This window comes from Dicentrarchus labrax, unplaced genomic scaffold (assembly GCF_905237075.1).
Source record: "Dicentrarchus labrax unplaced genomic scaffold, dlabrax2021, whole genome shotgun sequence".
Classification (NCBI taxonomy): domain Eukaryota; kingdom Metazoa; phylum Chordata; class Actinopteri; family Moronidae; genus Dicentrarchus; species Dicentrarchus labrax.
In genome coordinates this window covers 10,443,703-10,469,565 of record NW_026136701.1, presented here as the reverse complement: position 1 = coordinate 10,469,565, position 25,863 = coordinate 10,443,703, and the positions used below count along the sequence as shown (strand labels likewise).

Here is a 25,863-nt window from a genome sequence, read left to right as displayed (position 1 = left end):
ATACAACAGTGAAGTCTAAGGAGCAAAAAGAAGCAAACTTTAATTTTCCAAGATTATCAACAGGAGAATCTTTGTGAGCATAATTTTTCTTTAAAAACATCAATCAGTGTGGGCAGAAAAACAAAATGGTGCAGCCCAGTGGCAAACACAAAACTTCTTCATTTTCAGTTGTTTTAAATAAGCCAAACAAAGATTATCAGAGCAAAAGTATAGAAGAACTCAAACCTCTAAGTCATATGACATGCAAAAACTACTCTATGTGTTGGTAAGGGATCTTTTTTATTTCCTTTAAAAAATAAATTATAATTTATTGTTAGACCAATGAACAGGTGAATCTAGCTAGTGATGAGCTTATCCACACAGGATGTAACATAAATTCAGACAGCAATCAGATGATCTACTAATCTACAGATAATCAATAATAGGGTATAAATATTAACTGGATGTCCTGTTCAGTAAGATGTACCTCCTGCACAGCTGAAGTTGGCCAAAAAATGGTTTGTAATTCATTATTGTGAGAATATGAAAACGCTTATTGAGTGACATGTTTTTCAGAAACACATTTAAATCCCTGCGGCTGTTGTTTATTCTCTTGCAGCCAGAGTACTTGTTTTTAGAGCTCTGTGCTCCGTGCCTCCGTGGATATTACACTTATTTAACCCAGCTTTAGGTCAGAGGAAAGGTGGCCGCGGTCAGGAAAAAGACTGGTGTTTTGATGATGACATTTTTCAGTGTCGTGCATTTCATATGACATGAAAATGATTTGAATTGTTCAAGTAAAGCAGAGTTAGTACATCTCAGAGGAAAATGAGACACTGATAAAAAAAAACAAGCTGCATGGAAATTTCACTAAGGTCCATCTAAAGCACTGAAACTAAGACACCATGTTCACTAACATTTACCAGAGTTACAGAATAAACTAACTGTTCTGTGTTTACATAATGCACTACTAATAATGAGTTTCACACTTCTCCATAAGTTCAAGACTTCAGGACAACATAGGACAGAAAAAACAAGGGGAAGAAATGCGGTCCTCTCTGGACTCAAGTCCCACCAACATAATCACACACTTGGGTCTTCATGTTTTAATAATCTAACTATTAGTATAATAACAGATTAATAATAATCTGCCTTTATGCCAAATGTCATACTGCATGTACAACATATACAACATGTGTGCCTCTTTCCAAACATGGTGAAATCTATGATCAAGTTTCTCTTCAACACATTTATTCTAAGATGGGCCTCAGAAGTTTTTGCCATCCTTTGTAACGAGTAGCCATGTCAGGTACTCCACAGGATGAAAACTAAAGCTCATGATTTCTCTCAAGAGTGATTTCTTACTTCACTTCACTGCGATAATCAGGTGCCTAAATTGGACATAAATAGTCTCATTGTACGCATGTTTTTTTTTTTTTACTTTTGGAGAAAGGTCTTTGGGGATTAGTGCCCTCTTCATTTGGCTTATTTGATGCATGTAGCTATATATGCTCAAGATTATGCCTATCTGCTAGCTTAAGTGGCTTCAGGGTCAGCAGAAAAAGAATGATGGCTTCATTCAGTTATAAGTTGGTTATGGTGATCACTTTCACTACTAAAAAGATACATTTAGAAGAACAAAAACAAAATTGTCTCCCTATATTCAGATCTTTGGAGCTCACCTCCTCAAATCTGGAGACAAAGATGTTTTTCTTTTCGTTTATATTTTTTATAAGAGCTAATTCCACCACTTGTTTCTTTGCAGACCAACTTGAGAAAGACCTGCCTTGAAAGACGGCCAACTGCGCTAGCTTACATCACTGAAAACCTCAATGAGAACAGCCTTTATTTAGAAAACTTTCTAACTCAAAGCTGAGAAAGAAAAGCGAATGATCCGTGGCTATGTAATCCTCAGATTTCATTAGAGCTCTTTAAATGTACAACACCACAAGCACTTGTGAGTTCACTTGAATAGCCAAACAGTGTTTTCCACACTTTTCTCTCCTGGATGCTTAGATGTGATCAAATGCAGAGCCTCAATTCAAGCTTTGAGTTTAAAAAAGTTGCCATATCAACTGCTTCAAGAGTTGTGTCCCCTTTTGTTTTCGCTCTCTCTCTCCAAGTCACAGAAGACGTCCTGTTGAGTTAGCTTGGAGGACATTTGTGTGAGACACCTCTTCTCCATCTTTCTCAGCTTTTGGAGCAAGATTCCCAACCATACCGCCTGGAGATCGTCGAGGGTTCAGGGGCACACAAGGGACAAGATGACACTGTCGCCCCGCTTTCCCCTCCCCTCCAGAATCATTCGGACCATCCACCCTCCTTGACCTGTCGAAGGTCTCGCCTCTCCAACTGCGCTGCTCCGACAACGACAGCTCTTCTCCTTCGCCATGTCTTCGCGTGTGAGCAGCAGTGCCTTCTCTCCTCCGCCAGCCTCCCACTCTCTCGTCTCTTGCTCGCTTCCTGTCCAGCTCTACTCCCATTTTTGCTCTCACTCTTGTGATTGGTTGGTTTCTCACGGTCTCTCTCCTGTTACTTTCACACAGTGGTGCTTCGGTTGTAGCAGTGGAAAACGGGTATCCATGTTTGTTCTTTTTTGTTATTACCCAGATTAAAATACCAATGAACTAAGCTTCACACAGGCCTAGCTCCTTTCCAGCGACCTGTCAAATACAAAAAAACTAAATTTACACAAATATAAATATGAAATATTCATTAGTATTAACCTTCTATTTAAAGGAATAGTTCCATGTTTTGGAAAATGCCCTTATTCTCTTTCTTGCTGAGAGATAGATGAGAAGATTAAAACCACTCTCACGCCTGTATAGTAAATACGAAACTAGAGCCAATAGTTAGTTAGCTTAGTTTAACACAGAGACACCTTATATCACATTTGTTTAATCTGGACTATTTATTGGTGAGGAGCAGTGATTAACTTATCGTCACCAGAAAGCTGCCAACAACCAAAGGAAACTCAGCACTCTCTGCCAAGAAATAGTCTGGCACATAACTCTCCATTAAACAGCAACTTGTTGTTTTTACACTTCAGACTAAACATGTTGTGTTACCTTTTGACAGAGCCAGACTAGCTGTTTCCATCTGTTTCCAATCTTTATGCTAAGCTAAACAGACAGTTAGATAGAATACTAGAGTAGAGTCTTCACAAGGGGAAATCGCACTGTTAAACCAGCCTAATCACACAGCGGTATCAATGTTCTCATCTTAACTCTAACATGGAAGTGAATAATCTCATTTGCCAAAATGTCAAACTATTCTTTTATTTTCAATGAGTCAGCTTAGTTGTAGTCCACAGTGGAATTACTTACAGTCTAGTACTGGGACAGTCCAGTCACACCACCGTGTTGGTAGGCACGCTCCCCCTGGTAGGTGGAGTCCTGGGACAAAGCCACGTCAATCTGGGACTTGAACTCGTCTCCTAGGTAACTGTCCTATAATGGGGCAAACAAAAAGTGAAAGAGGCAAGTCAACAGTTATTCCTTAATTTCTTTCCAGGCTGAAAAGCATGAAGTGGTTTTAGACAAGAAGTCTTTACTTGAAGAGGAAACCTGGACAAACACTTGGAATAAATGTGTTAACAGTCCTGGCACAGAGTGCTAATTGCTATGAATAAAACAGACGACAAACAGCTTGCTTCATAAAAGTGCCACAACTTAGCACTCCATAAAATTGCTTAAATACTAAATTGATTATTAAGATTTATTCACAGTGGATGATTTCAGTTAACAAACCTGTGAAAGTTCAGGCTGGGAGAGCCCAGGCTGGCTCATCTGTGACGGCTGGCTCATGTTGATGTAGCCCTGTGTCAGAGGCCCCTGGGAGAAGGGCTGGGAGCCCAGGTCCTGGCTGGCCTGGCTGCCACTCATGTGGCCTCCGTGCTGCCCGCGGTCTGCTCCTCCATTCCCTCCGCTGTGGTTCCCCATGTTGCCACGGTTTCTTTGACGACCACCTCGAGTCCCTCCGCCTCCTCCACTGCCTGCCTTGCCTTTCATACCTCCACCACGACCTGGAGATAAAATAAATACCAGTCCAGAAGAGTGTTTAACTGGACAACATGTAGGCATCCACACTGAGCAAGACTCTACAGTTTTATGTCTTACTCACCTGATGTGGGTCCATTGAGCTGTCCCATGTAACCAGGCGGAGGTATGGGGGGCATCACAAGGTTGAAGGGGATGGGGAGGTTCATGGAAGTCATGGGACTGGGGCCTGTCCCAATCATACCAATCTGGTCATGGGTCTGGAAATACATATTGGACGTACGTCCTGTAGTGGAAAAAAGCACAGATTCATCTTAGACCTAGTTTTGTCACACGTGACAGTATACATGTTTTTGTATTTGAGTAAATTTGTATTCAACCTGCCATTAAATACCAAAGCATATACACTACATGTCCTTTGCAACAGAGTTTATCTCAAATAAAAATGAGTGTGTTGTTTTAGATTTCTCACCGTTGCTGCTGCGGTCATAAACAGATCCAGGAATGAGGGCCTCCCTGGCATCGTACATGGCTGTGCTCATGAATCGACCACCCTGCAAAACAAAAGGACAAGAAATGCTATTTTGAGTGTTTTTAGGACATGCCTCATTATCTCTTGCATGTACGCTGATTTATTACCCTGTTTCCTTCAAACAATTTTAAATTACATCTTAAACCCTTCACATGCCACACTGGGAAATAACATATTCATGACCCAGTTAAGAAACCCTGATTTCAGTGTTCTATATCCTCAGTGTATGTAACACACACTAAACTCACTGGGTTGATGGTGTTGACCAACTTGCGAGGCTTGCTGAATTGCATGAGGCTCTCCCTCAGGTTGTTAAGTGGGCCTTCGACCAGGACCTTCTGCTCCTTGTAGTAGTTCAACAGGTGGTTCCACAGAGGCTGCTTGGACAGGGCCTTGGGGTTTCCCACAATGATCACACCATACCTGTGTGACATAAGCAGAAGATGACCGACTGATGTTATAGTAAACTATGCGTAGAAATATCAAGAGAACAAAAATTATGTATAAAATTAGACACAGAGGGCTCTCAGGGGCTTAAGCAAATGAGCTGGTGTTTTACTTCATGTAGTTTTACCTGGCCCTAGTGAGTGCCACATTGAGACGTCTGGGATCATTGAGGAAACCAATACCCTGGTGCTCATTGGCCCTCACACAGGACAAGATGATAAAGTCCTTCTCTCTGCCCTGAAAGGCATCCACACTGGCTATTTCCACCTCCTACAGAAAGAATAAAGAGTTGGAAAAAAAACTGACTGGTAACCTTGAACAACATATTTTCTAATTGTAAAACATAATTTGCTCGAGCTTTCATCACAGACCTATTACTGGAGTTATAAAAACACTCGACACTCAACAACAAATAACTTTCATTTTAACACGTCAGTAAATTAGCCAGAGCTACCTGCCCAATGTGACAGTCAGCGCTGGCTAAAAATTAGAAGCTGGTACCTAAATGTTCTGTACACTGATCTTTGCTCATGAGAAATATTGTGTTGGAGACCTAGCACAACTGTGTATTTTGCAAACCTCAGTCTCAGTGTCTCTGTGCCTATATAATTTCACATTCACACACTCTTATTTTAGCTGATTTAGTCCTGATACCGATCCTTTGGATCAGCTCAGGACACCAATACTTAACAGATTACTGGATTTGTGTTTAAATGGTTGATACATTTTTCTGAAGTGCATAATACAACATTTAAGCAGCCAAATATTTGTAACTACCTGGTAGAGTTTGGTATGGAGGGAGCCACTGAACTGCATGTACTGGACCAAGTAGGACCTCTGTCCCTCGTAGGGCGTAATGATGCCAATCTGATCGGGTTTTGCTCCAGCCTTCAGCAACCTTGTGGTTATTTTCTCCACATTCGCTGCCTCAGTCCTGCATAGACAAGTAGGGTGATTACATGACAAGACAATTTTTTTTGACATGGCAAAGAAACTAATTATGCTTGACTGCAAGTTGTGACTTGGATTTGATATCTCTTAAGATGTAGACCTTAAACACCTAAGAAATGTGAAGAGCCACAAGTGTATAAGCCAAAGGTTGAAGTGACTTAGGAAAATGCTGAGTTAGAGCAAAATCGACAGTTATTAAGAAAACTATTTTCTTCACCTAAACTGCTTTATATAAAATTGCAGGACGAACATAAAGATGAGGTCAACATAATGGTCAAGAAATTTGAAACCTGTTGAGATAGGACGTTCCAGAGCTGGCAATTTCCTCTTGGCCTTGTGTGACATAAAAGAACATAGGCTTGTCAGGCTGCGGCCACTGGAAGTCGAAGCCTTTCTTCACACGGTCCCCTGTAGAAGAGGCAAACAAACAGACATGACTCAGTGCTAGCGTTGCTGATGTACAGCAAATAAGCCTGACAGGAGCAGCTGCAGGCTTCAAGTACATCTAAGGATTATTACAGATGACTAAATTACAAGAAGGTTGAAATACAGATAGCAAATCTCTTATAACCAACACTGCTTTGAATAACACCACTTTATTGGATACAAAGACGAAAGCATAACACTGAGCTGGATGCTAGCAGTCTAGCAAAACATCTGAGGAGTCACTGGACAGTAAAGGTCTACTGTGTTGGGAAAACAGTCAGGGAAATGTAAGGGAGCAGCATCATGTATCTTAAGAGCATCTAGCTGTTACTGAATAGCATCCAGCTGGGGGCGCCTGTAGAGTTGACGCATACAAAGGCAGAGTCCTTGCTGCAGCGGCCATGGGTTCAAATCCAACCTGTGGCCCTTTGCGGCGTCATCCCATTTCTTGTCTATCTTCAGCTGTACTATCTAATGCAGCTGCACCCTGATTTAGAGGGCAGTTTCTAAAGACTGGCTGCAAAGGGAAAGACAAGTACAAAATTCATTTATCTTACCGGCAGTGACTCCATTCTGCAGAGAGCCCTCATAGAAGATGTTGGAGGGGAAGGCGCTGAGGGCTGGGTGCATGCGGTACTGGACCTGCAGACGGATTGGCCGAATCCCCAAAACTACCAGACGCTCAAACAGAGACTGGGACAGACCTGCTTTAGCTGCCTTCTTACACATAACAACAGGACCCAGCTGGCAGTGATCACCCACCAGAATCAACTATGGGAAAAAATAAACATGATTACGTTAAGAGTAAATCAAGACATACACCGTATACCTCACAGCTAAAGAATGATCCAGACGTACTTCCACTCACAAAGCTCCTACCTGTTTTGCCCCCAGGACGACAGGCACCATACACTCTGGTTCGGTGGCCTGGGTGCTCTCATCAATCAGGATGGAGCGGAACTGCATTTTAGCCAGACGAGGATCCCCCGCCCCAACACAGGTACAGCAGATGACATCTGCATTCTGGGAAAGAGCAAAGGAATAAAGTAGACATGTTTATGTATTGTATAATATTACTTGTTGCGTGTTACTCATTACTTTGCTGTATCTTTTACTTTTGAAGTTTTAAACTTTGGAAGAATCATTCCTGACACATCCACCTTCAGTGGATCTGAATGGATTAGCATAAAATCTAAACTAGGCACTTGAAAATAACCATTCAATCAAAGCTGGTGTACAACTTTTTGCCTTGTACTGCCACAAAGAGAAACATACTTAGTAGCACAAAGAATTCAGCAGGACCAGTCTTCATACCATAAGCAGCTCCCTCTCAGCAGTGCGTCTCAGAGCTCGGTAGCGCTTCTCGTCCGAGGAGGACAGCTCTCCAGTCTCGTCCTTCAGCTGTTGGAGCTTCTGAAGTTCGGGCATACTGCAGGTATGAATCATTACAATACAGTGTAATTTATATGGGGTGTAACAGGTTGTATCATCGAAGGTCTGGAACTATTTCAGACCACTAATGATCATATTTGTACACCCTGGAATTCCATTTGTTGCTACACAATATTAGCCCAAACATTAGCTAGTATTGCTCTAACAGGACTGCTGCTGCTTAGAAACTTTATCCTAATGAAGTTATTAATCACTAACTAAAACCTTCTTGATTGTCATAAACACGTTTTGCTACACTGATGGTGTGATAACTAATACTAATTAACCACACACACAAACAAGGCATTGCAAAAGTAAGCTGCTTTTAAGCATTACCTGTCCATGTTACGGGTCTGGTTGTGCAGAGCCAGGAAAGACACAGGAGAGTCGATGGCCTCCCTGCTCTTGGCACACAGCCTCACCACCTTGAGACCTGTCTGGTGGATCTTCTCTGTCAGCTGGTCAACGGCAATGTTACTGGGAGCACACACCAGCACTGGTCTGGAAGGACAAAAGTTACAATACTATCTTAGGGACCATAACACATAGCCAAGCCATTCTTTGAGAACACGATGGGCTGCTCAAGATATTTTTACATTCATTACAATGAATAAATTACCAAGCAATGTAAAACAATAAATGAGAGTTACTAGTCACATTCGAACCAAACAGTTATGGTAAATATTATCATAGCACCAGCCTGTATATACAAAATACAAAGTAATAAAAATAATAAAAACATTTGTATGCGTCTTACCCGTTGCCCTGTCTAGCCAGGTGGTAGACAATGGTCGCAGAGGTTACTGTCTTCCCTGTTCCAGGAGGACCCTGGATCAGACTCAGGGGACGCTGCAGCACTGTCTTCACAGCATACACCTGCATTAGAACAAACAGCATTTATGTGAGTGCAAATGTGTTTATACATAAAAAAGTATATAATATATTTAAGTCTCTCTAACTCACCTGTGAGTGGTTAAGATCAGGCAGGCCTTGAGCAGTGAAGCGTTTGGGCAGCTGGCACTTGATGACCACATCCTCTACCTCATGTCCCAGCAGTTTGTGATAGATGTAACCAGACACTGACGTCTCATCCACAGCAAATGTCTTCAGGGCACTTTGCATCCTGAGTGATGAAGAGAAAAAAATTGAGAGAAAGCTCTAAACTCGATATTAAAAAATAAATTACAAACAAAACAAAGTGGTTCATTGCACACTGAAAAGATTCAGATTCATATTGTTACATATACTTAAACAAGAAATTGATCTGTAGCCTTTCATTTTAAGGTGGAATATTATGATGCAAATGTATAATTTTCAACTAAAGATGGGCTTACTGTAACAAGTTGGGTTTCTGGCCATATCACAACAAGAGACAAGAGTGTGAGGCTTTTATTGTGAATACCTGTCAAAGGAAGTGGACTTCCACACAAAGTCGACCTGAAAATTGTGTGGGATCTCCACTGGAGCCCCGGCACTGCTCCTTAGCTCTATGGCGATCTCATCACCATAGTCTGATTAAGTAAGTCAAGGAGGATGTAGAGCCTTTGAAGATATACTGTAATTATTATCATATTTGAGGCTACAGATATGACAGTACATTATTATTTAATTATGATTGGATTTACTGGGCACACTATTGATGACAACAAATGTGTTATTTGTTACGTAAATGGCTGCTGACATTATAAGCTTTATAAAAAGGTAGAGCCACTGTATTGTGTTTCATAGGCACACCAATGACTATAATGATATCTAGCTTTAGGTCTGATTGCTGGAGTACTGTATCAGTTGATCAGTTATTAGTCTTAAGGCTGAAGTTAAATGAAAAAATATGTGTTTGGAATAAATGTATGATGACTTGGAAATAAAAAAAATTCTTGATTCCTAATTCCACCTTTACACATTTCTGTTAAATGTGCTGCAATAATGTAATGTTTCTGAGCTCAAATATCTTCATTTTGGGGCTTTTCCAAGCAAAACCTGATATATGTGACTGTTTGCAATTAGAATATGTTTCTGCCACCCTCTAAAGTCTCTATGTCACCCCAAGAATATTTCTCTAGATCGGCCCCTGACTAACAGCTGGTAAGCTGTATGAGCAAAACCTAAATATAGAATTTGTTTTCAAAAACTCCCTGGGGATTGTAAAGAAAGACACAAGTTTGCAGATGTTGTTGTAGTTTCCTACAGCTGCCAGTAGATGTTACTAAAGACTAATTTTACTGATAACTAACTAACTAAGCTCAAGTTAGTAAGAGGCCCCTGTGCCTGTAACAATCTTTTGGTAAAATGCGGTCTCCTGTCAGATACAGAATGCTTATTAAAACCGTCACAAGGATACTATCAGGGACTTTGATGACATGTCCAATTCCTTTCCATGGAGGCGCCAGGTCTCCTTTGTACCTCAGGCAAATTTCATCTCCCTGCATCAGTCGCATGTCTAGAGGCGGAGAAGACAACTCTGTTAATTACACATTACTGCACAGAGTAAGGGCATCAACAGAGGCACAACTGAAAATTAACAATAATAAATAAGACACATTTAAGAAATTACAGAATGATACACCATTGTAAGTGAAAGCCACATAAACATTTATATTTATGTGTCTTTGGAATGTCAATGTTTTGTTTTTTTTGTTACTTAATAGACAAAGCATGATTATCATAATGATAAACTTGAAGCAACGTTACAAAGAAATACCTGAGTCTGTCTTGGGAAGAGTGAAATAAGCAATTCTCTTTTTATTCAGGCCCAAGTCCCATCTGACCGTAATGTTGTCTTGAGTCTGTTCAGAAGTAAAATGAAAAGATACATTTAATAATTAAATGGCAGCAGAAACCTTTGTTATGTCAAAATCACATCAGACAACAAAAGCAGAAAAAGCTGAATATTGACTGAAACAAAGTAATTCACAGTGGGTCAGTACAAGAAAAAAAACATACATGACTGTAACAAATGGATTGCCTTATCTTTACTTTTTCCTCCAGCATTAGAGAATAAACTAATTCAATGTAACCCATTTGTTAATGAATTTAATATTTGATCTAACTATAATTAATCACTGACTATTCTACAGTCTTGTTTGTTAAAACATAGATAAGACAAATGTATTTTAATTCACAATTTACTCATTTATTTTATGTTTTTTACCTGGGACTCTTTGAGTTTCTTATCATAGTCAGCCTCCAGCTTCACCAGAGGACCAAAGATGTTCTGATACTGGTACGCATCCTCATAGCGGAGCAGCACATGTTGGGGCTCCTCATCCACACCAGGCTTCTCTAGGTCTTCCAAAGTGGCAGTGGGATTTTCCTGCCAGGAAGAAACAAACACACAGGAGAAAGATTAAAATATGGCTATAAAAGCAAAATAGAGTGCTATTAAAGTACAGTTTTTCTACAGAAGACACTTTTGTTGTCACGGTAGGAAAAGCACAGGTGTAAATAATAAAATTAATGCTGGCTGAATTCCATTTAGCTGTTTTGGTTACTGGTATTGTTTATGCTGTCTCACTGTCACACTGTCATGACTTACTGGGGCACTTGAATAGAACTAGGGATTCCCCAGTCTGATCTCAAAGATCAGTACTGGTCAAAGCATTTTTTAACTGATCGGTATCGGCTATATCGAGCTTTATTGACCCGATCCAATCTTTTGTTTGCCATTCTCAACTCTCTCCGCTGTCTCTTCCCTCCACTCAGCTGAGCTCTGTGTGTGAGTGAGAGCAGAGGTGGGCTGAGAGGAGAGACAGCGGTAGAGATCCGACACAAACACACTCAACCCGCCACTGCAAGTGCAACAAAAGCCCTGCGGACAAAAAGTCAATGACAGTAATTAATTTAAGTGTAACTACACCCTTTAGTTCCGCTAGCTCCCTCCCTCTCAGCAAATAAAAAAAAATGCACCAGAGACCTGCAAAGGACAGTGACTTTATGGGGTGTGGCCTTGACACAGACCGGAGTGGTCGACAGACTGACCACAGGAGTGTAGCAGAAACAGCGAGCTGTTGAACAGTTGCTGTCAGTCTTTCCGTGTCTGCGCTGGAAACACTCTCTGTGTCTCAGCGTGTCTGCTGGAGATTTTACAGTCACTTGAAGCACTTTGACATCGTTTGTAAAATTTTGTTTGTATTTGTAATTGTATATGTATATATTTTTATGCACCAACTGCACCAGGTCACATTCCTCGTAGGCGTGAAAACCTACTTGGCAATAAATAAGATTCTGATTCATTCTGATTCTGAAAAGTTGTTGTGTGGTACGTGTGTTGTAGCTGTGCTAGCAGGCGTTAACACTTTATTTATACAAAAGTTGTGACGTACAGTCGGCCCAAATAGTCAACTCTATCTCAGCATTTGTTTTACAACATACTCGGTGATTTGAAACAGTAGATGGCATGTTGAGACATTTTTAACCCACAAAATGCAGATTTTCATAAATTTGGTAATAATGTCAATTTTAACACTAGTATTAATGTGTTTCACCACAGCTAAGAAAAGAAACATTTTAGGCTGGAGTACCTCTTTAATGTAGTCCACGCAGAAGATGCAGAGATGACAGAAATAAACACTCTACAGAAGTATTGGATCAGGACTTGGTATCAGCAGATACTCAACATTAAATGATTCAGATGTGATCACTAAAAAACTTCCCAAAACATCCCTAAATAGAACCATTTTTAATGTTGTTTGTAACACCTATGCTTTTCCTACTATGACAAGTCAAAGTGTCTGCTGTAAAAAAGGCCTATGAGCACAAAGAAGTACGCACAATATCTGGTCGGTATACGTGACCTTATATACAGGAAGCTCTAAAAAATTTGAAAGACATGCATGAAACGAGCAGTGAAACTGACACTGAACAGAAAGAAATAGCTCAGCAAACATACAGTAAAGTTATTTGAATCACACCCACAACTGTATGAATGTATCTGGTTAACTGTATAGATGAGCTCTACTGTACTTAAATTCAAGTTATGTTGGTTTAGAATATTTACATAGTACAATGGTGGATGTGTGCAAGGACAGTTGCATTGGCAGTACCTTCCAGAGCTCCTCCAGCTTGTTGATCTGCTGGGCGGTGATCTGACGAGCCCTGAGCTGCTCCTGCTCTGACGGGATTTTGACCAGCCAGGACAGGAAGCAGCGGTCCTGGATGAGAGGCTGCCACTGCGAGCTGTCCCAGTTGATGTCCTTCAGGCTGCTCTGGCTGGCACATGGCTGCCTGTGTTACAACCAAAACACAATAACTGTGAAATTCTGGGTTCTCTTTGATTGCCCCTGTCAGCAGGAAGGTCAGAAAGCATGGTCAGCTACATAAAAGCACCTTACCTGCACAGTAACACCACTACTGAGTCAGCTTTGGCAGGGATGAAGCCCAGAAGGAAGACATTGCGACAGCCACAGTTGTAGCACTCCAGTACTGTTTCCCCCAGAGGGCCATCTTTATGCAGGGTCACCTCCTTGGACTTTGCTCTCACCAGGTGGTTTACAATGTGGCTACGGGTGAAGAGAATGATAATATATGCACCAGAGTGAGGACAAGCAAATGTATTAGGTAAGAGTGTAATATACGCTACTGATAATCCCAGACGCCTTGGATCAACATGTCTTGACAATTCTTTTATTTTATGTCAAATAAAACGTGACTACAAAAGAATTCAGCAAGAATATATTTGTTTACTAAAACTGCTTTAAATACAAAGAACCAGTCAAAGCCCATCATACAAATATGAGTTGAAGTATTTGTAAGTAGGTTCACATCATTACCAAATGTGTTACTACTACTTATTTATCACCTTGAGTTTACAGTGTCAGAACTAGAGCATTAGGTAAAAAACAGCATCAACTGTGCATGACTAATTAATATAATAATAATAATAATTCAAAGTTCATCTACTGTATATGTTTAACCACTGAGGAGACCAGACAAAATTCTTCTGAACTGAAATATCTTGCCATTGTTTTCTGGTTTATATTATCTGGTTAATTTAAAAGGATCACCTTTAATTATACCTACTGAAGAAATATTAGGCTACTTTAAAATTAAGACTTCAAAGACAAATACCTCTTTGCTTTGGATAACTTGCTTGAATAATTTAATATTATCCTAAGTGGCCCATGAAAGTCAGTAAAGATAATTATTTCAAATTATGTTTGTAACTTATTATGTGTAACTCCATAAGAAAATACTAACTGTCCATTTATGACGTGAGGCTTCTGAACAAAACAAAGACTCATTATTACAGTCGCAGTTTACTGTACTCCAGCTATGATGATACTGAATCTGTAAAATGATTCTCTCTCCAGTTCATTTAGCTAAGTACACCAACTGGAAGGGTCAATAAAAAGCTGATATGTTACTATATCTTACCTGCCGGATGTGTTTCCACGGCCATTACAAAACCACTTCTTGCTGGTGTTGCAGTAGACCACACAGGCTGGATCATGAATCCCACAGTAACTAAAATAGAAGTGAGTCAAAATTAATAAAGAAAGAGAAAGCTTTACATTTGAGCAAATGGACTTGTTTATATCAGAAAACAAAACAAGAAAAATAAGCATATGATTTGTTATAAACTGTCAATATTGATTACAATATATTGATTATAATGCTTTACTAATGCAACTCAAATCAATGTGATGCAGAAATCCTTCTTACAGCAGTTATAGCTGTCTACAACAACAGTAGATGAACAATAAAGTGATTTTTGTTTTTTTCAATTTTCAGACTAAACAACTTACAGTAGCTGAGGGGATGGACTTCAATGTGCTTGCTAATTGGAGCCCAAGCTATAAATCTGAAGGTTGATATTTTGGCCAATGTTAGTTCATTGCAAATATATCTGTATCTGCGTATATATCAACCAATAAACTAAAGTACATACATATCAAGGAAGTATCACAGTTTGTCTTTTTAACTGTCAAATGCTCTGTCCAGTATTGTACCAGATCTGGTGGTCGCAATTGTTAAAACTCAAAATTAAAGTTTATATAAGCATGCTGGAAAGAAGAGGGTGGCACATTTATTAAGAAAATTAAGGCCATCGTTCTCTGTCCAACAAACTTTGTGCTTGGTATGACGTAACAATAATAGTGATTAACCACTGTTGACATGACACAATATGTTCTCATAACTTGACTTATGTGCCATCTGGAGAAGTGAGTGAGAGCGTGTGTCTGTGTTGCCCACCAGGGACAGTACCCCAACCCCTTAAGTTAAGCTGGACAGAAACGAGCACATTGAGTATATACATATACAGATATATATATATATAAATCTGTATATGTATATATATATGGCTGCCAATAACAGAAAAGGGTCTGCTATGGTTTTACTCAGATTTAACAATTTTTTTATGTCATGGCATTTGAAAAGAAGTATTTAAATAAGTTTTTTTTTTTTTTTATATTTATGAAATATCTTCAGACATTATCGTCAATAAAAAATGAGACTGTAATAATGAGACCACTGACACTCTATTGAGTATAAAGAAAGGGTCTGTCTATAGTTACAGCAAATGACAGCAACCATCAAATAGACACTACATGTAATAAACAATAAACAAAATAAGTTTCATGAATAAAATAAAATCATAACAAGTGATCTTTTCCCACTCTGATGACAGCTGTGGCACCAGTCACATTAGTCTGATCCTTTACCTGCAGGCGTGTATAGGAAGATCCTTGGTGTAGTAGGTGTCCTCCTCATCCTCCTCAAAGTTCAATTCTGCCAGCAACTGACTGGCTTTTACCACGGGGTCGTCTCCATTCTGTAGCACGCCATCAGGTCCATTAACCTGAAGAGACAGGTGTACAGACTTATTACCATGGACTAAAACTTAATGTCAACATTATGTGGAATAAACTAACATTGAAGGATCACTGATAGTGAATCCATTGTGCAAAAAGTGGACCGTCAACCAGACACATACAGCCTCATATGGTCATATATTTCACTTGCAGTCCTGCTTGTTGACTGTCAGGTCAATAAACAGTTTGCTGACAGCAATATCACACTGACAGTATCCAACCAGCTGTGTCTATTGATATCTGATTGTTCACAGTGCATACTGTAAAGTATTTACTACATATTAGTACTAGTCAGTATAAATATGGGCATTTGGGGCTGATCTGCCACACTGGCAGACCTCTGACACCAAGGTGTGTATGGCAACAAAGTCCTGCATTGACATGCTAGCTGTGTCAGCATGCTAACGGTGCTGTCAGCTAGCTAAACGTCAAAGCTAGCACGCTAGCCAATTAGCGGGATAAGAGCATGGTAACAGATGGAAGGCGTCATCGTGCTAACCGGGGGTAGCCAGTGATGTTGTTAGCTAACGTTAGCGAGCTAATTCACGTTTTGTCAACAGAGCAGAAGACATATTTTGACACCGAGCTGCCCCGAACACCCCCACGCACCTGGCTGTCCAGCTGACTCTGGGTCTGGCCTTGGGTCTGGGTCTGGCTCGGCAGGGTAAAATCGGTGAAGTCGTACTCGGAGCCCTGGGTGTCCGCTCCCAGCAGCTCGGCTTCCTCGGTGTCAAGGAACGTTAGAGTCTGCGAGCTCGGCCCGTACGCCTCGACACTCATGTTTATACCTTCTTAATTACGGTTTTTACCCGTTCCGACGATTGTTCCTCAAACTGCTGCTATTCCAGGAGACACCGAATAACGGAGGCAGAATATTGATGAGAAAATGACAAACACTGGTGGTGAGACAGAGATAGAAAGAGCCTCGACTACGGCTGCATTCCGTTTGTTTTCTCCCCCGCTCGTTTCCTCTCCTCCCTCTATACCGTTTGTATCCTACAGGAAGTCACCTGCAGGGAGCGAGGGAAGGAAAGGAGACAAGGAGACATACGTGAACAGAATTTAATGTGGGGCAATTTATTTCTTATATGGGCACAAAACTTACAGAGCTTTATCGTGCAACAAGGTCAAATCTCAAATGATTACTCGACTTCTGTCCTTTATTTTAAGAAATAAAGGTGCAACAAATATGGTTACAATAACGATTATTTTATTTATAAGGCACCTTTCAAGCTTAAGCACAAAGTGCTTTCCAGATTAAAAGATATGCAAAAAAATAGCTTAAAATGACATACATTAGAAAATGAATAGGCTTATGCGCAACACAATACATGAAAAATAAAACACTAATGCCTCTGTGTGGTAACACATATCACAATATGTAAGTTAAAATATCAAACAAGAAAAGGAATAGTACACTGTATTAAAAAAGTGTTAATATGCACCATGCACTTTATGGGTTTAATACAGCCTGAGCTTTAGTGAGCATGACATCAAAATGCTTCTGTGTAGGCCGGGAGGCTCACTATAAATGTTAGGCCCCTGAAAAAATCTAGCAATATATCTGCTGTACATTATACCCACATTCAGCTCTGCACCACCTGAACACATTATTTATTTAGAAGCAGGTAAACCTTTCGATTCAACATGTGAAAGCACTGGCTGGCTTTGAGATCAATTTTGATCATTTAACTGACATTTAAATTCATTTAGTACCTTTGAGGAACATTGTTATTTTAAATAAAAGGTTTTATTTTATGTCCACAACTGAAATATTGTGGTTATTTCTCATCTGTTGAGAACTCAACAGGTTAGCACAGCTCTGAGACTCCAAATCCTGGTACTTTCCAAGGTTAAGGAATGCGGTAAAATGGTTTTACTCCTTTGTCAAAGAGTAGGAGAAAATATGCAACAATATAAGAGGACCACTTTCCTGATAGTCTACTAGTTCTTGATACTGAACCAAAGAGACTTTAATACATTTTAATGTTCTAGTCTCTGTTCTCACCCTGTCGTGCACCAATCTGTCAGGTCAGAACAAGTTCAGCAAGTCTGTCCAACCTTACTACACCCACTGTTACCGTAACTCAGCCTGCAACAAAGGAATCTGAAAGTAAATAATGTATTAAAGAATTCAGTGGAACAAAGCGGATAGTTTCTAAGAAGGTTACAAGCAGTTAACAAGCTGTCACATCTCACTGCAAAAATTCTCAATATCTTATTATTGGTCTTAATCTATCTGAAATCCTGTTATTCTTTTTGCCTTGCAGAGCATTAACTTTTTCAGATATATCTCAACAACGGACAAAGTCTTTATTCATCTACCAGGCCTTGACCTTCCATCTGCCATACTCGGTGAGAAAGAGCAATACTAGCATTTCAAACACACTGTTCACAATCTAAATTATTTTGTGGTCAAAACATATTTTGGCAGGATAACGGCTGACTAAATTTTTCTTTCTTGGGTGTGGTTCTCTGTGTAAATAACATTTGGAAATATATCAGACATGTACAAGAAAGGTGAAAGAGAATAAATAACTGAGTGAAGTGTTTTAATAATACACAGCTTTACGCTGGCTTCGCCTTGCACAACTGCACTACATACATAGGACAGACACACTTATTTTATTTATAACATCATTTAAAGGTCCAGTGTGTAGGATTTAGTGGCATTTGCTCTGTATTTGCATTTCCCTCACTTCACCCTAGAGCCAGTGTTTGTCCCTTCTGGACTACTGTAGAAACATGCGGTTCAACATGGCGGACTCCATGGAAGGCGACCCGTGGCCTCGGTATATATAAAAGGCTCATGCATATTATATTCTATTACTGCCAATAGATCCTCCTAAATGTTACACACTGGACCTTTAACACTGATTGCATGTGCAATATATTCCCTGAGATGAACGATCAATAATTAGTGTGTGTGAATCTTAAAATCTCTTCAGGTTCTCCTTCATTTCAAAGTCATCACATTTTTCTGGTGCAAATACAAGCAACACAAGGGAATGACATCATCATTTCAATTATTACTACTAATTCCATGTTCATATAGTCTTATAAATCCCCCTTTTCACATACAATGTTAGTATGCCCATAAGTGTAAAGTTGACATCAGTTTCCACAGTCTTTTGGAAGCAGGCTTGTAAGGACATGAGTAACACTCACAGCTGCCCACTACTCCTGCACACACATTCAAACCTACACATGCAAGGACCCAGACCAGGTCTTCAATAAACAGATGCTGTAATCAGGGTGCTGCAATCTGTAAAACCTTCAATATGTTTGAGATACAACACATGTCACTGATATTACAGTTAATAGCACCAAATGGCATTCACCATAATGGCATTCAATCCTGGAGCTAATGGACTGACTCATCACTACCTGAACTATGAGTCACAGGTTTTTTAATCTTTTGAGCACCACACCTAAATCAATTATCATTTAACTTGCCTCAGTAGTTGATTAAAGCTTGTATTAAAGCCAGGGGTTCATTACTCAGAGTCATGCTGGTCTTGATGCTCATGGTTGCAGCACTCATTGTGTTTGTGATCCAGTTCCAGCTGTTTCATCATCTCCTGTACAGCAGCCTGAAGAGCTCTCGCCAGGTCCTGGCTGCTGTAGGGTTTCCCCAGTGGAGGCACATGGATGAAGGCAGAGCGACCGTGCCCCAGGTGCAGAGAGGTGTAGTAGGTGTAGTCACACAGATACCTGCCAGGGAGCCACAGGATGGATGTTATGTTGTGTAAAGTTTTAATGATCACATTTCTACTTCACCAAACAGACAAGAGAGTATCAGAAAATATGGTAGTGTCCGTGTGAGGGGGATGACAGCTTTGCACAGCAGTAGGTCCCGCAGACTGGTCAGACATTTCAAAATAAGACATAAAACAATTGTAATTATTTTGCACATTTGTAACTATTCAGTGTAAAAAGAGAAATATTTTCCATTATTAAGTGTAGGTGTAGATATTTATGTCTAGGAGATGTTGACAAAAATTTTACTTGAAGTCAATAAAGATATTGTATATCTAATATAAAATAAACAAACTTCTATATATTTTGTGCATATCAGACTAAACTCCTAGATGTATGGTCTTGTGGCCTTATTGAGAACAGGCATGAAAATGGAAGCAAAGCGATGTTTAGTTAGTAAGTTAGTTAGTAATATATTTTCCTATATTCAAAATGTTAATAATGTTGTTAATGATATTAGTAACACTTGTGCTGTTCCTGTGTCAGTGTCTTCATGTGTGAATTTCCCTGAGTAAGTAACATCATTACCTTCCAGCATCTTTAGACACAGAAAGAGTGACCCCGAGGCCAGAGTCATTGACCCTTTTACAGACAGTATCCATGTCCAGGACCGAGTGTATGCAGTCGGGGCCATTCTCTATGCAACACCGGGAAGTTGGGCAGAAGCTGCAGTTGTCCGGACGTTTGTAACCGTTGTTGTGGCCGCACTGCTCCAGAGTGACAGTGGTGGCTAACCCAGAAACACCGACATGGACCACTAACTGCTCGCAGGACCCCAAAAGACAGAGGAGGCAGAGGTATTTATGGGCCGATTGATGGATTTTTAGCAACATATAGAATTGTGTATGTTCTTGAATACCTGTGGCTGGTGCTCTTTCCACAGTGATGGCAATAGGCTCTGAACAGCCTGGTATTCAACGGGCACCTCACACACATGAAGATCTACTGCTTCACCCAGCCCTAATCGCTCCAGTTCCTGTGAGCACAGAACACACACACACATATATATAGAGACCTTAGTTGCAATCTTAAAGTGTGTAAAGCACAAGTCTTTTAATAGTACCTTTGTTTTCCCTGTTTATTTTTATTGAAGCATTTTCAATATTTTGAGAGATACAATTCAGTAAGCCAGTTGGCAGAACATAGATCATTATTAATGTTAATTTGGTAATGAAGTTAAGTTGGGAGAAATCTAAATAGTAAAAATAAATAATATAAAAAAATACTAAACGATATATAAAATTATAAAAAGGAGGGAAGGGGACTGGATTAGGTATAAGTGAGTCACTTTAGTCCAATCCAGTCAGGTTTGCTGTGGATTTCGTCCTAAAAGGAAATAAAGGGGGACCAGATCTTTTTAAAGTTATCCAACTTATCTTTCAGAGCAAACCTTTTTCTCTCTAAATGGAGAGTATTGGACAACTGCAGCCTTTGTTAAAAATGAACCACCTGATTACTGATTACCTGCACTGCCACCCAGCTTGAGTTCACTGCATGTTCGCCAAAAGGCTCAAAACCTGCAGAGGAAAGAATGTTAAACAGCAGTCTTCACCGCAGTAAGGGTGCACAGAGCAGCAAAGTAGATAAAAAAAAAAATCAGTGAGGATGCTTATCTGTCATACTGAGAAGTGATAAGGGTTAATGTAAAAAAGGGCCTCTTAATTCAAAGTCTAAATGTTACACCAAGTTAAACATTAATTGTAGTAGAAGCACATGATACACTGAATGATGCCCTCCTGGCAGTTGAGCAATTAAGGAGTGTTGTGTTGCAAAAAAAGATTAAATTTAGTGTCAGTCTTTGTTTCCCTATAAACCAGCAGACCAAACCCTTCTTCTGACAGCAGCATTACTCTCTGTAGAACATTATTTTTAAAAACAGTGTCATTACTTATTTATAACATAAACCATTAAGTCATTTTAACCAGATCAACTGTGCAGCTCAGACACAAGTAAAAACAACTCTATGAGCCACAATAGCAGTGCAGTGACATTAAATGAATCATTTATTCCTGTGACCAATTAAAACCTCTCACCTGTTACTATTACTTTCTTCTTATTTGCCATTATCCTTGGTTGTTATGACAGGAATGGTCATAGATTTACAGTAAGGGGATCAAACAAGAATCCCAGGATTGTCTACGCTGGCTGCTGTCTTCTTCTGGCTGAGAGCTGAAAGGAAATGACACACCAGATCTGGATGGATCACACTGCCATCTACTGTATGGGCATGCATCCATACACAGAAACAAAGAGAACTCATGAATTTTGTATTTTTTCACCTTGCACCACAAGACAGTTTTGGAAAGCCGACAGGAGAAAATGAAAACCGATCCTTTTAATCCGAGTGTTTTAATGCAATATGATGTAATTCAAGCCACATGTGTGCTGTAAATGAAAACTGAGCATCTGCACTGCATTTGCATATTAAGGGTTAGAGAGGACGTTTTATAAGTGGGCGGCTAAAGTGAATTAAAAAAAATGAGAACTGTTGAGACAGCCCATTAATGAACATGCAACCCCCAACCAGCTGCTGCAGTAGAGCTGCTTTACTGGGCTGCTCCCAGGTGTGAATGTATGCACTGTAACAGCGTGAGTGTGACACAGGGCGTTGCTGAACATACATGCCCAGTTAGCTTCTCCCAAGAGAGTTAAAGTCAAAGGACAGTTCTCTGGCTGAGGGAGGAGGAATTGAAAGGTTACACAACCTCTGACACACTCCATCACCTGAGTTTAGAGGACAAACCCTTTTTTCCCCCCCAGTCTGTTGTTAAGAAGGCAGAGCTAATCTAATATCGCCTTACAGGAACAGCTCCTTTTTTCTTTTTAAATTCTCGGCGCACTCTGTGGTCCACACCCTTGGGTTGCGAAATGACTCACACATTCTGGACACTGCACCCTATGTGGCCCTGAGCTGGCATAATGGAGATAATATGCTCTCCATAGGGTGGAGAAAGCAGAACCTTTCTCTCATTCATGATAGAGCCTCTGTGCTTATAGAATCAACATTGAATTCTGCCTCTCAACCACATCACTCACGCACTGTAACACCTCCTCCGACCACCTACACAACCTGCACTGCAGTCGCTAACAGCCTCCTCTTCTCCCTCAACCCATTCACCTTTCTCTCTCTCTAACACGCCTGCGTCACTTGCTATGTCAGTGTTGCCATGGAAACTAATGATGCCCTCTCTGCTCCACGGTGCTGATGCAGACAGCCTGCTGACGTCCTCACTGTGTATGGGCGGAATAACAATATTCTACTGTAGTTTCCACCTCCCCTCCACACTCAGTGCCTTATACTGTATAATGGATGTACACTGCGTTTGTCTCTTTTAATTTGTATTCTATCATGTTCTGTTCTATTCAATAATTATATTATATATATTATATTGTATACTATTCTATAAGGCTCTATTATGTTCAATAATGTTCCTTTCTAATCAGTGTCTTCTATTCCATTCTACTCTATTCTATCAGACATTTACACAATACTAGGTATATACTTCTGTATTGATGTTCTTAGATTAAAGAGCATCTATCATTCATATTATTGTATGAATATTAATAATGTATTTCTTTATTTTGATAAAAACAAATAAATATGTTTAGATGCCTGAAATTTGACAGCTTTGTACTTCATTGTTATGATTACTAAAGCTATGAAAAACAATCCTATATATACATATAAACACGATGACAACCGCAGCCATTAAAACCGTGACATACAATGTGTTTGTAGTGTACAAAAGGGTCATTTTAGGAATCTTTCTACATCCTACTTTCACTCACAGAACACACATGGTTTCCTCGTTCTACTGTCAATGTTTCCTTCCCTTTTCTAGTTTCACCAGAAACACTTTCAGAACACTCTGAGACTTTATTACACCTCATTTCAAGACTCTTTCTGGGTCTTGTCCCTGTGAGGGTTAAATGTGACCATTGATACTGAAAGAGCTACAACAAGAGGTGTTGTAGTCTGATGAATTGGTATTAAATTTTAATTTTAACACATAGACTACTTAAAAAATATTATATTTAGACCTGCCTATTATATTCTGTTCTAGTCTACTCTAGAACAGCAAAGATCCTCCAGACTCTCATTTCTTGGAAGAATACACTATAACTCGGATGTTAATACTCAAATCAAATCCGATCTAAAGCGAACTATTCTGTTCTTGAAGTCTTTTAAAACAGCCTGAGGTGAAGGGGTATTTTCTATACGGCCTGCTCCTCTGTTCTTCTTTTCCTTGGCCTTCGCCTCTTCCACCTTCCCCGCCCAGTCTCTGCTCTCTCTTGGCGACCCTGAGCTTTTTTATGCTATGACATCAAACCACAATGCATTGCACTGTTTGTAGTTTACTTAAAGTCTCCATGGCAATAAAGACCGGCTCGGCCCCTTATTCAAATCGAACCGGAAACCAACGTCATTTTGGGCCAATCTGCGCGCTCTGGAGTGACATAATGGAATTTTTAGGGCTAGAAAGCGAGCGAGGTCTGGCGCTGCGCATAGCAGTCGTGCCATCGGGAAAAGACAATATCCCCCGCGCGTAGCAGAGACACATCAGAGCCCCTCAGGCACAACACCTCAAGTGGTCGACAGATAGAGTGATTGATACACGAAAGGGGGGAAAAGGAAATAGGATCACATAGAAATAAGGATCAGCTGATTTCCTCATGTTTGGATGTGACTGCTCAGCAATCGTTAATGCGTAACGCTCAACACTCCCTCATGTGAGGGTGTAGAATGGAAACAACCCTCTACCCAGGCACCGTGGTGAATACTCCGAGGGTCCCCAGCATCTATTCCCAGAGCACGATGATGAAGAAGGATATTAATCTGAACCTGGACGACCAGAACTCCTCCGAGCTCAAATCAAACCCGCTCCGAGACACAGACGGACTTCTCAACTCTCCAGACTTGGGACTCTTGAAACTAACCTCTCCGGACCTGGAGCGCCTTATTATCCAGTCAAACGGTCTGGTCACCACCGCCAACCCGACCTCCCAGTTCCTCTACCCGAAGTCGGCCAGTGACGAGCAGGAGTTCGCGGAAGGTTTCGTCAAGGCGCTGGAGGATCTCCACAAGCAGAATCAGCTGAGCGAGGCGGGGTGCGTCTCTGTGGACAGACTGGAGCTCCTCGGATCCACCAACGCGGTGGGGACCGCCGGGCTCCAGACATCAGACCTTCCTGTATACACTACTTTGAACGGTTATGCGGCCAGTCCGCTCGGAGCCACCACAATCAACTACTCCACGGACACCATCCCCTTCCCGCCGCCTCCGTCTCATCTGGCCAGCGCGCAGCAACAGGCGGTCGCTGCGGCGGCGGCTCTGTCACGACTCCAGTCTGCCGGTTTGGTGAAGGACGAACCTCAGACGGTACCAGACATGCAGAGCTTCGGGGACAGCCCCCCTCTGTCTCCTATTGACATGGACAACCAAGAGCGCATCAAGGCGGAGAGGAAAAAGCTGCGGAACAGGATAGCCGCCTCCAAATGCCGCAAAAGAAAACTGGAGAGGATATCTCGGCTGGAGGACAAGGTCAAGAGCCTGAAAACGCAGAATACCGAGCTGGCATCCACAGCCAGCGTCCTCAGGGAGCAAGTGGCCCAGCTGAAGCAGAAGGTGATGAACCACGTCAGCAGTGGGTGCCAGCTTTTGCCAAACCAGGTCCAGGCTTACTAAACCCCTGTAATGGTGCTCTTCATGGATGATTTTTTACAGCTCTAAATATGCTCTGAGGATACAGGCCTGTATTATGAGGATCATTTACCTTTAGTAATCTAAAGTCCTTATCAGAGACTTGATAATGAGGCCACTGTAAATGCACCCTCCAGATAATAAAGCCTGTAACTGAGAAACCAAACAGACATCTGCATTTGCAGTGTAGAGATGAACAGGCCTTGATGAGAGCTGGACAATGACAGGTTAACCAGCAGCAGGTGAGGGCTGCAGCCTCCTTTGATTCATGAAAATCTGTCAGTGTTGTGCAGCAAACAGACTTATTTTGTTGCCCTAATGGGTTTTATTTTTATTTTTTTATTTTTTTGGGGGGGAGGGGGGAGCCATGTAGCAAACTGCTATCCAGTGGACTGGTGAAGGATAGCATTTATCTGTGTGTGTAAGCTGGACAATCTCAACAAGAGTGCAACCAAACACCAGGGTGTCACCAAGTGCTGTCATCCACCGTGTAATATAATGCCTTACTTGTTTACAAGCACTTAGCAATGACAAATATATATATATTTTATTTACTGAAACATTTCTTATGGTCTTACTTCTTGTTGTTCTTTTTATTTTTTCTTTATGCAAAAACGAACACTGCATGTCTTGTCGCTTTTGTGTACAGTAACCATTGTATTTTTCATTGTGGTGGCTGCTGTGTAGTTCTCCAGTCGCCACTTCCATGAATGTATGTGTACATGCTGAGAAACCCTATGTATCCATGTGTAATGGACTTTCAAGTCTCTACCTGACATTTATTAAATTCACTACATTCTAACTGCTCATGTGTTTTGTTTCTTACAG

At 40.7% G+C, this 25,863-nt stretch overlaps 3 protein-coding genes and 1 long non-coding RNA gene across 5 annotated transcripts; 2 read left to right on the top strand and 2 right to left on the bottom strand.

Annotated features, from left to right (window-relative positions):
• Positions 1 to 16: 16 nt before the first annotated feature.
• LOC127363566 (regulator of nonsense transcripts 1) lies at positions 17 to 16,524 on the bottom strand. The gene is made up of 24 exons (XM_051400242.1): positions 16,185 to 16,524; positions 15,426 to 15,562; positions 14,137 to 14,226; positions 13,095 to 13,262; positions 12,807 to 12,987; positions 10,916 to 11,077; positions 10,466 to 10,550; positions 10,106 to 10,204; positions 9,167 to 9,275; positions 8,728 to 8,887; positions 8,522 to 8,640; positions 8,101 to 8,265; positions 7,648 to 7,762; positions 7,213 to 7,356; positions 6,891 to 7,104; positions 6,198 to 6,315; positions 5,734 to 5,890; positions 5,084 to 5,226; positions 4,758 to 4,932; positions 4,450 to 4,531; positions 4,102 to 4,263; positions 3,729 to 4,003; positions 3,306 to 3,428; positions 17 to 2,642 (listed from the first exon to the last, which is right to left on the bottom strand). The coding sequence occupies exons 1-23, from the start codon at positions 16,353 to 16,355 to the stop codon at positions 3,309 to 3,311; spliced, it is 3,351 nt and encodes a 1,116-aa protein (XP_051256202.1). The 5' UTR covers positions 16,356 to 16,524; the 3' UTR covers positions 17 to 2,642; positions 3,306 to 3,308.
• A 24-nt stretch (positions 16,525 to 16,548) lies between these two features.
• LOC127363721 (uncharacterized) lies at positions 16,549 to 23,062 on the top strand. Of its 2 annotated transcripts, XR_007884935.1 has the most exons (5): positions 16,549 to 17,741; positions 17,846 to 17,930; positions 19,136 to 20,131; positions 20,218 to 20,312; positions 21,420 to 23,062. It is a non-coding gene; the product is annotated as an uncharacterized LOC127363721 (long non-coding RNA). The 2 variants fall into 2 exon arrangements; XR_007884934.1 differs by having other exon boundaries at positions 16,549 to 17,930.
• Positions 18,111 to 21,515, bottom strand: LOC127363711 (pyroglutamyl-peptidase 1). The gene is made up of 5 exons (XM_051400515.1): positions 21,368 to 21,515; positions 20,799 to 20,851; positions 20,194 to 20,310; positions 19,863 to 20,095; positions 18,111 to 19,289 (listed from the first exon to the last, which is right to left on the bottom strand). Exons 1-5 carry the CDS (start codon positions 21,396 to 21,398, stop codon positions 19,073 to 19,075), a joined length of 651 nt encoding a protein of 216 aa, XP_051256475.1. The 5' UTR covers positions 21,399 to 21,515; the 3' UTR covers positions 18,111 to 19,072.
• A 741-nt stretch (positions 23,063 to 23,803) lies between the features above and the next one.
• On the top strand, positions 23,804 to 25,837 carry LOC127363649 (transcription factor JunD). The gene has a single exon (XM_051400392.1). The coding sequence runs from the start codon at positions 24,079 to 24,081 to the stop codon at positions 25,018 to 25,020; it is 942 nt and encodes a 313-aa protein (XP_051256352.1). The 5' UTR covers positions 23,804 to 24,078; the 3' UTR covers positions 25,021 to 25,837.
• Positions 25,838 to 25,863: the final 26 nt, after the last annotated feature.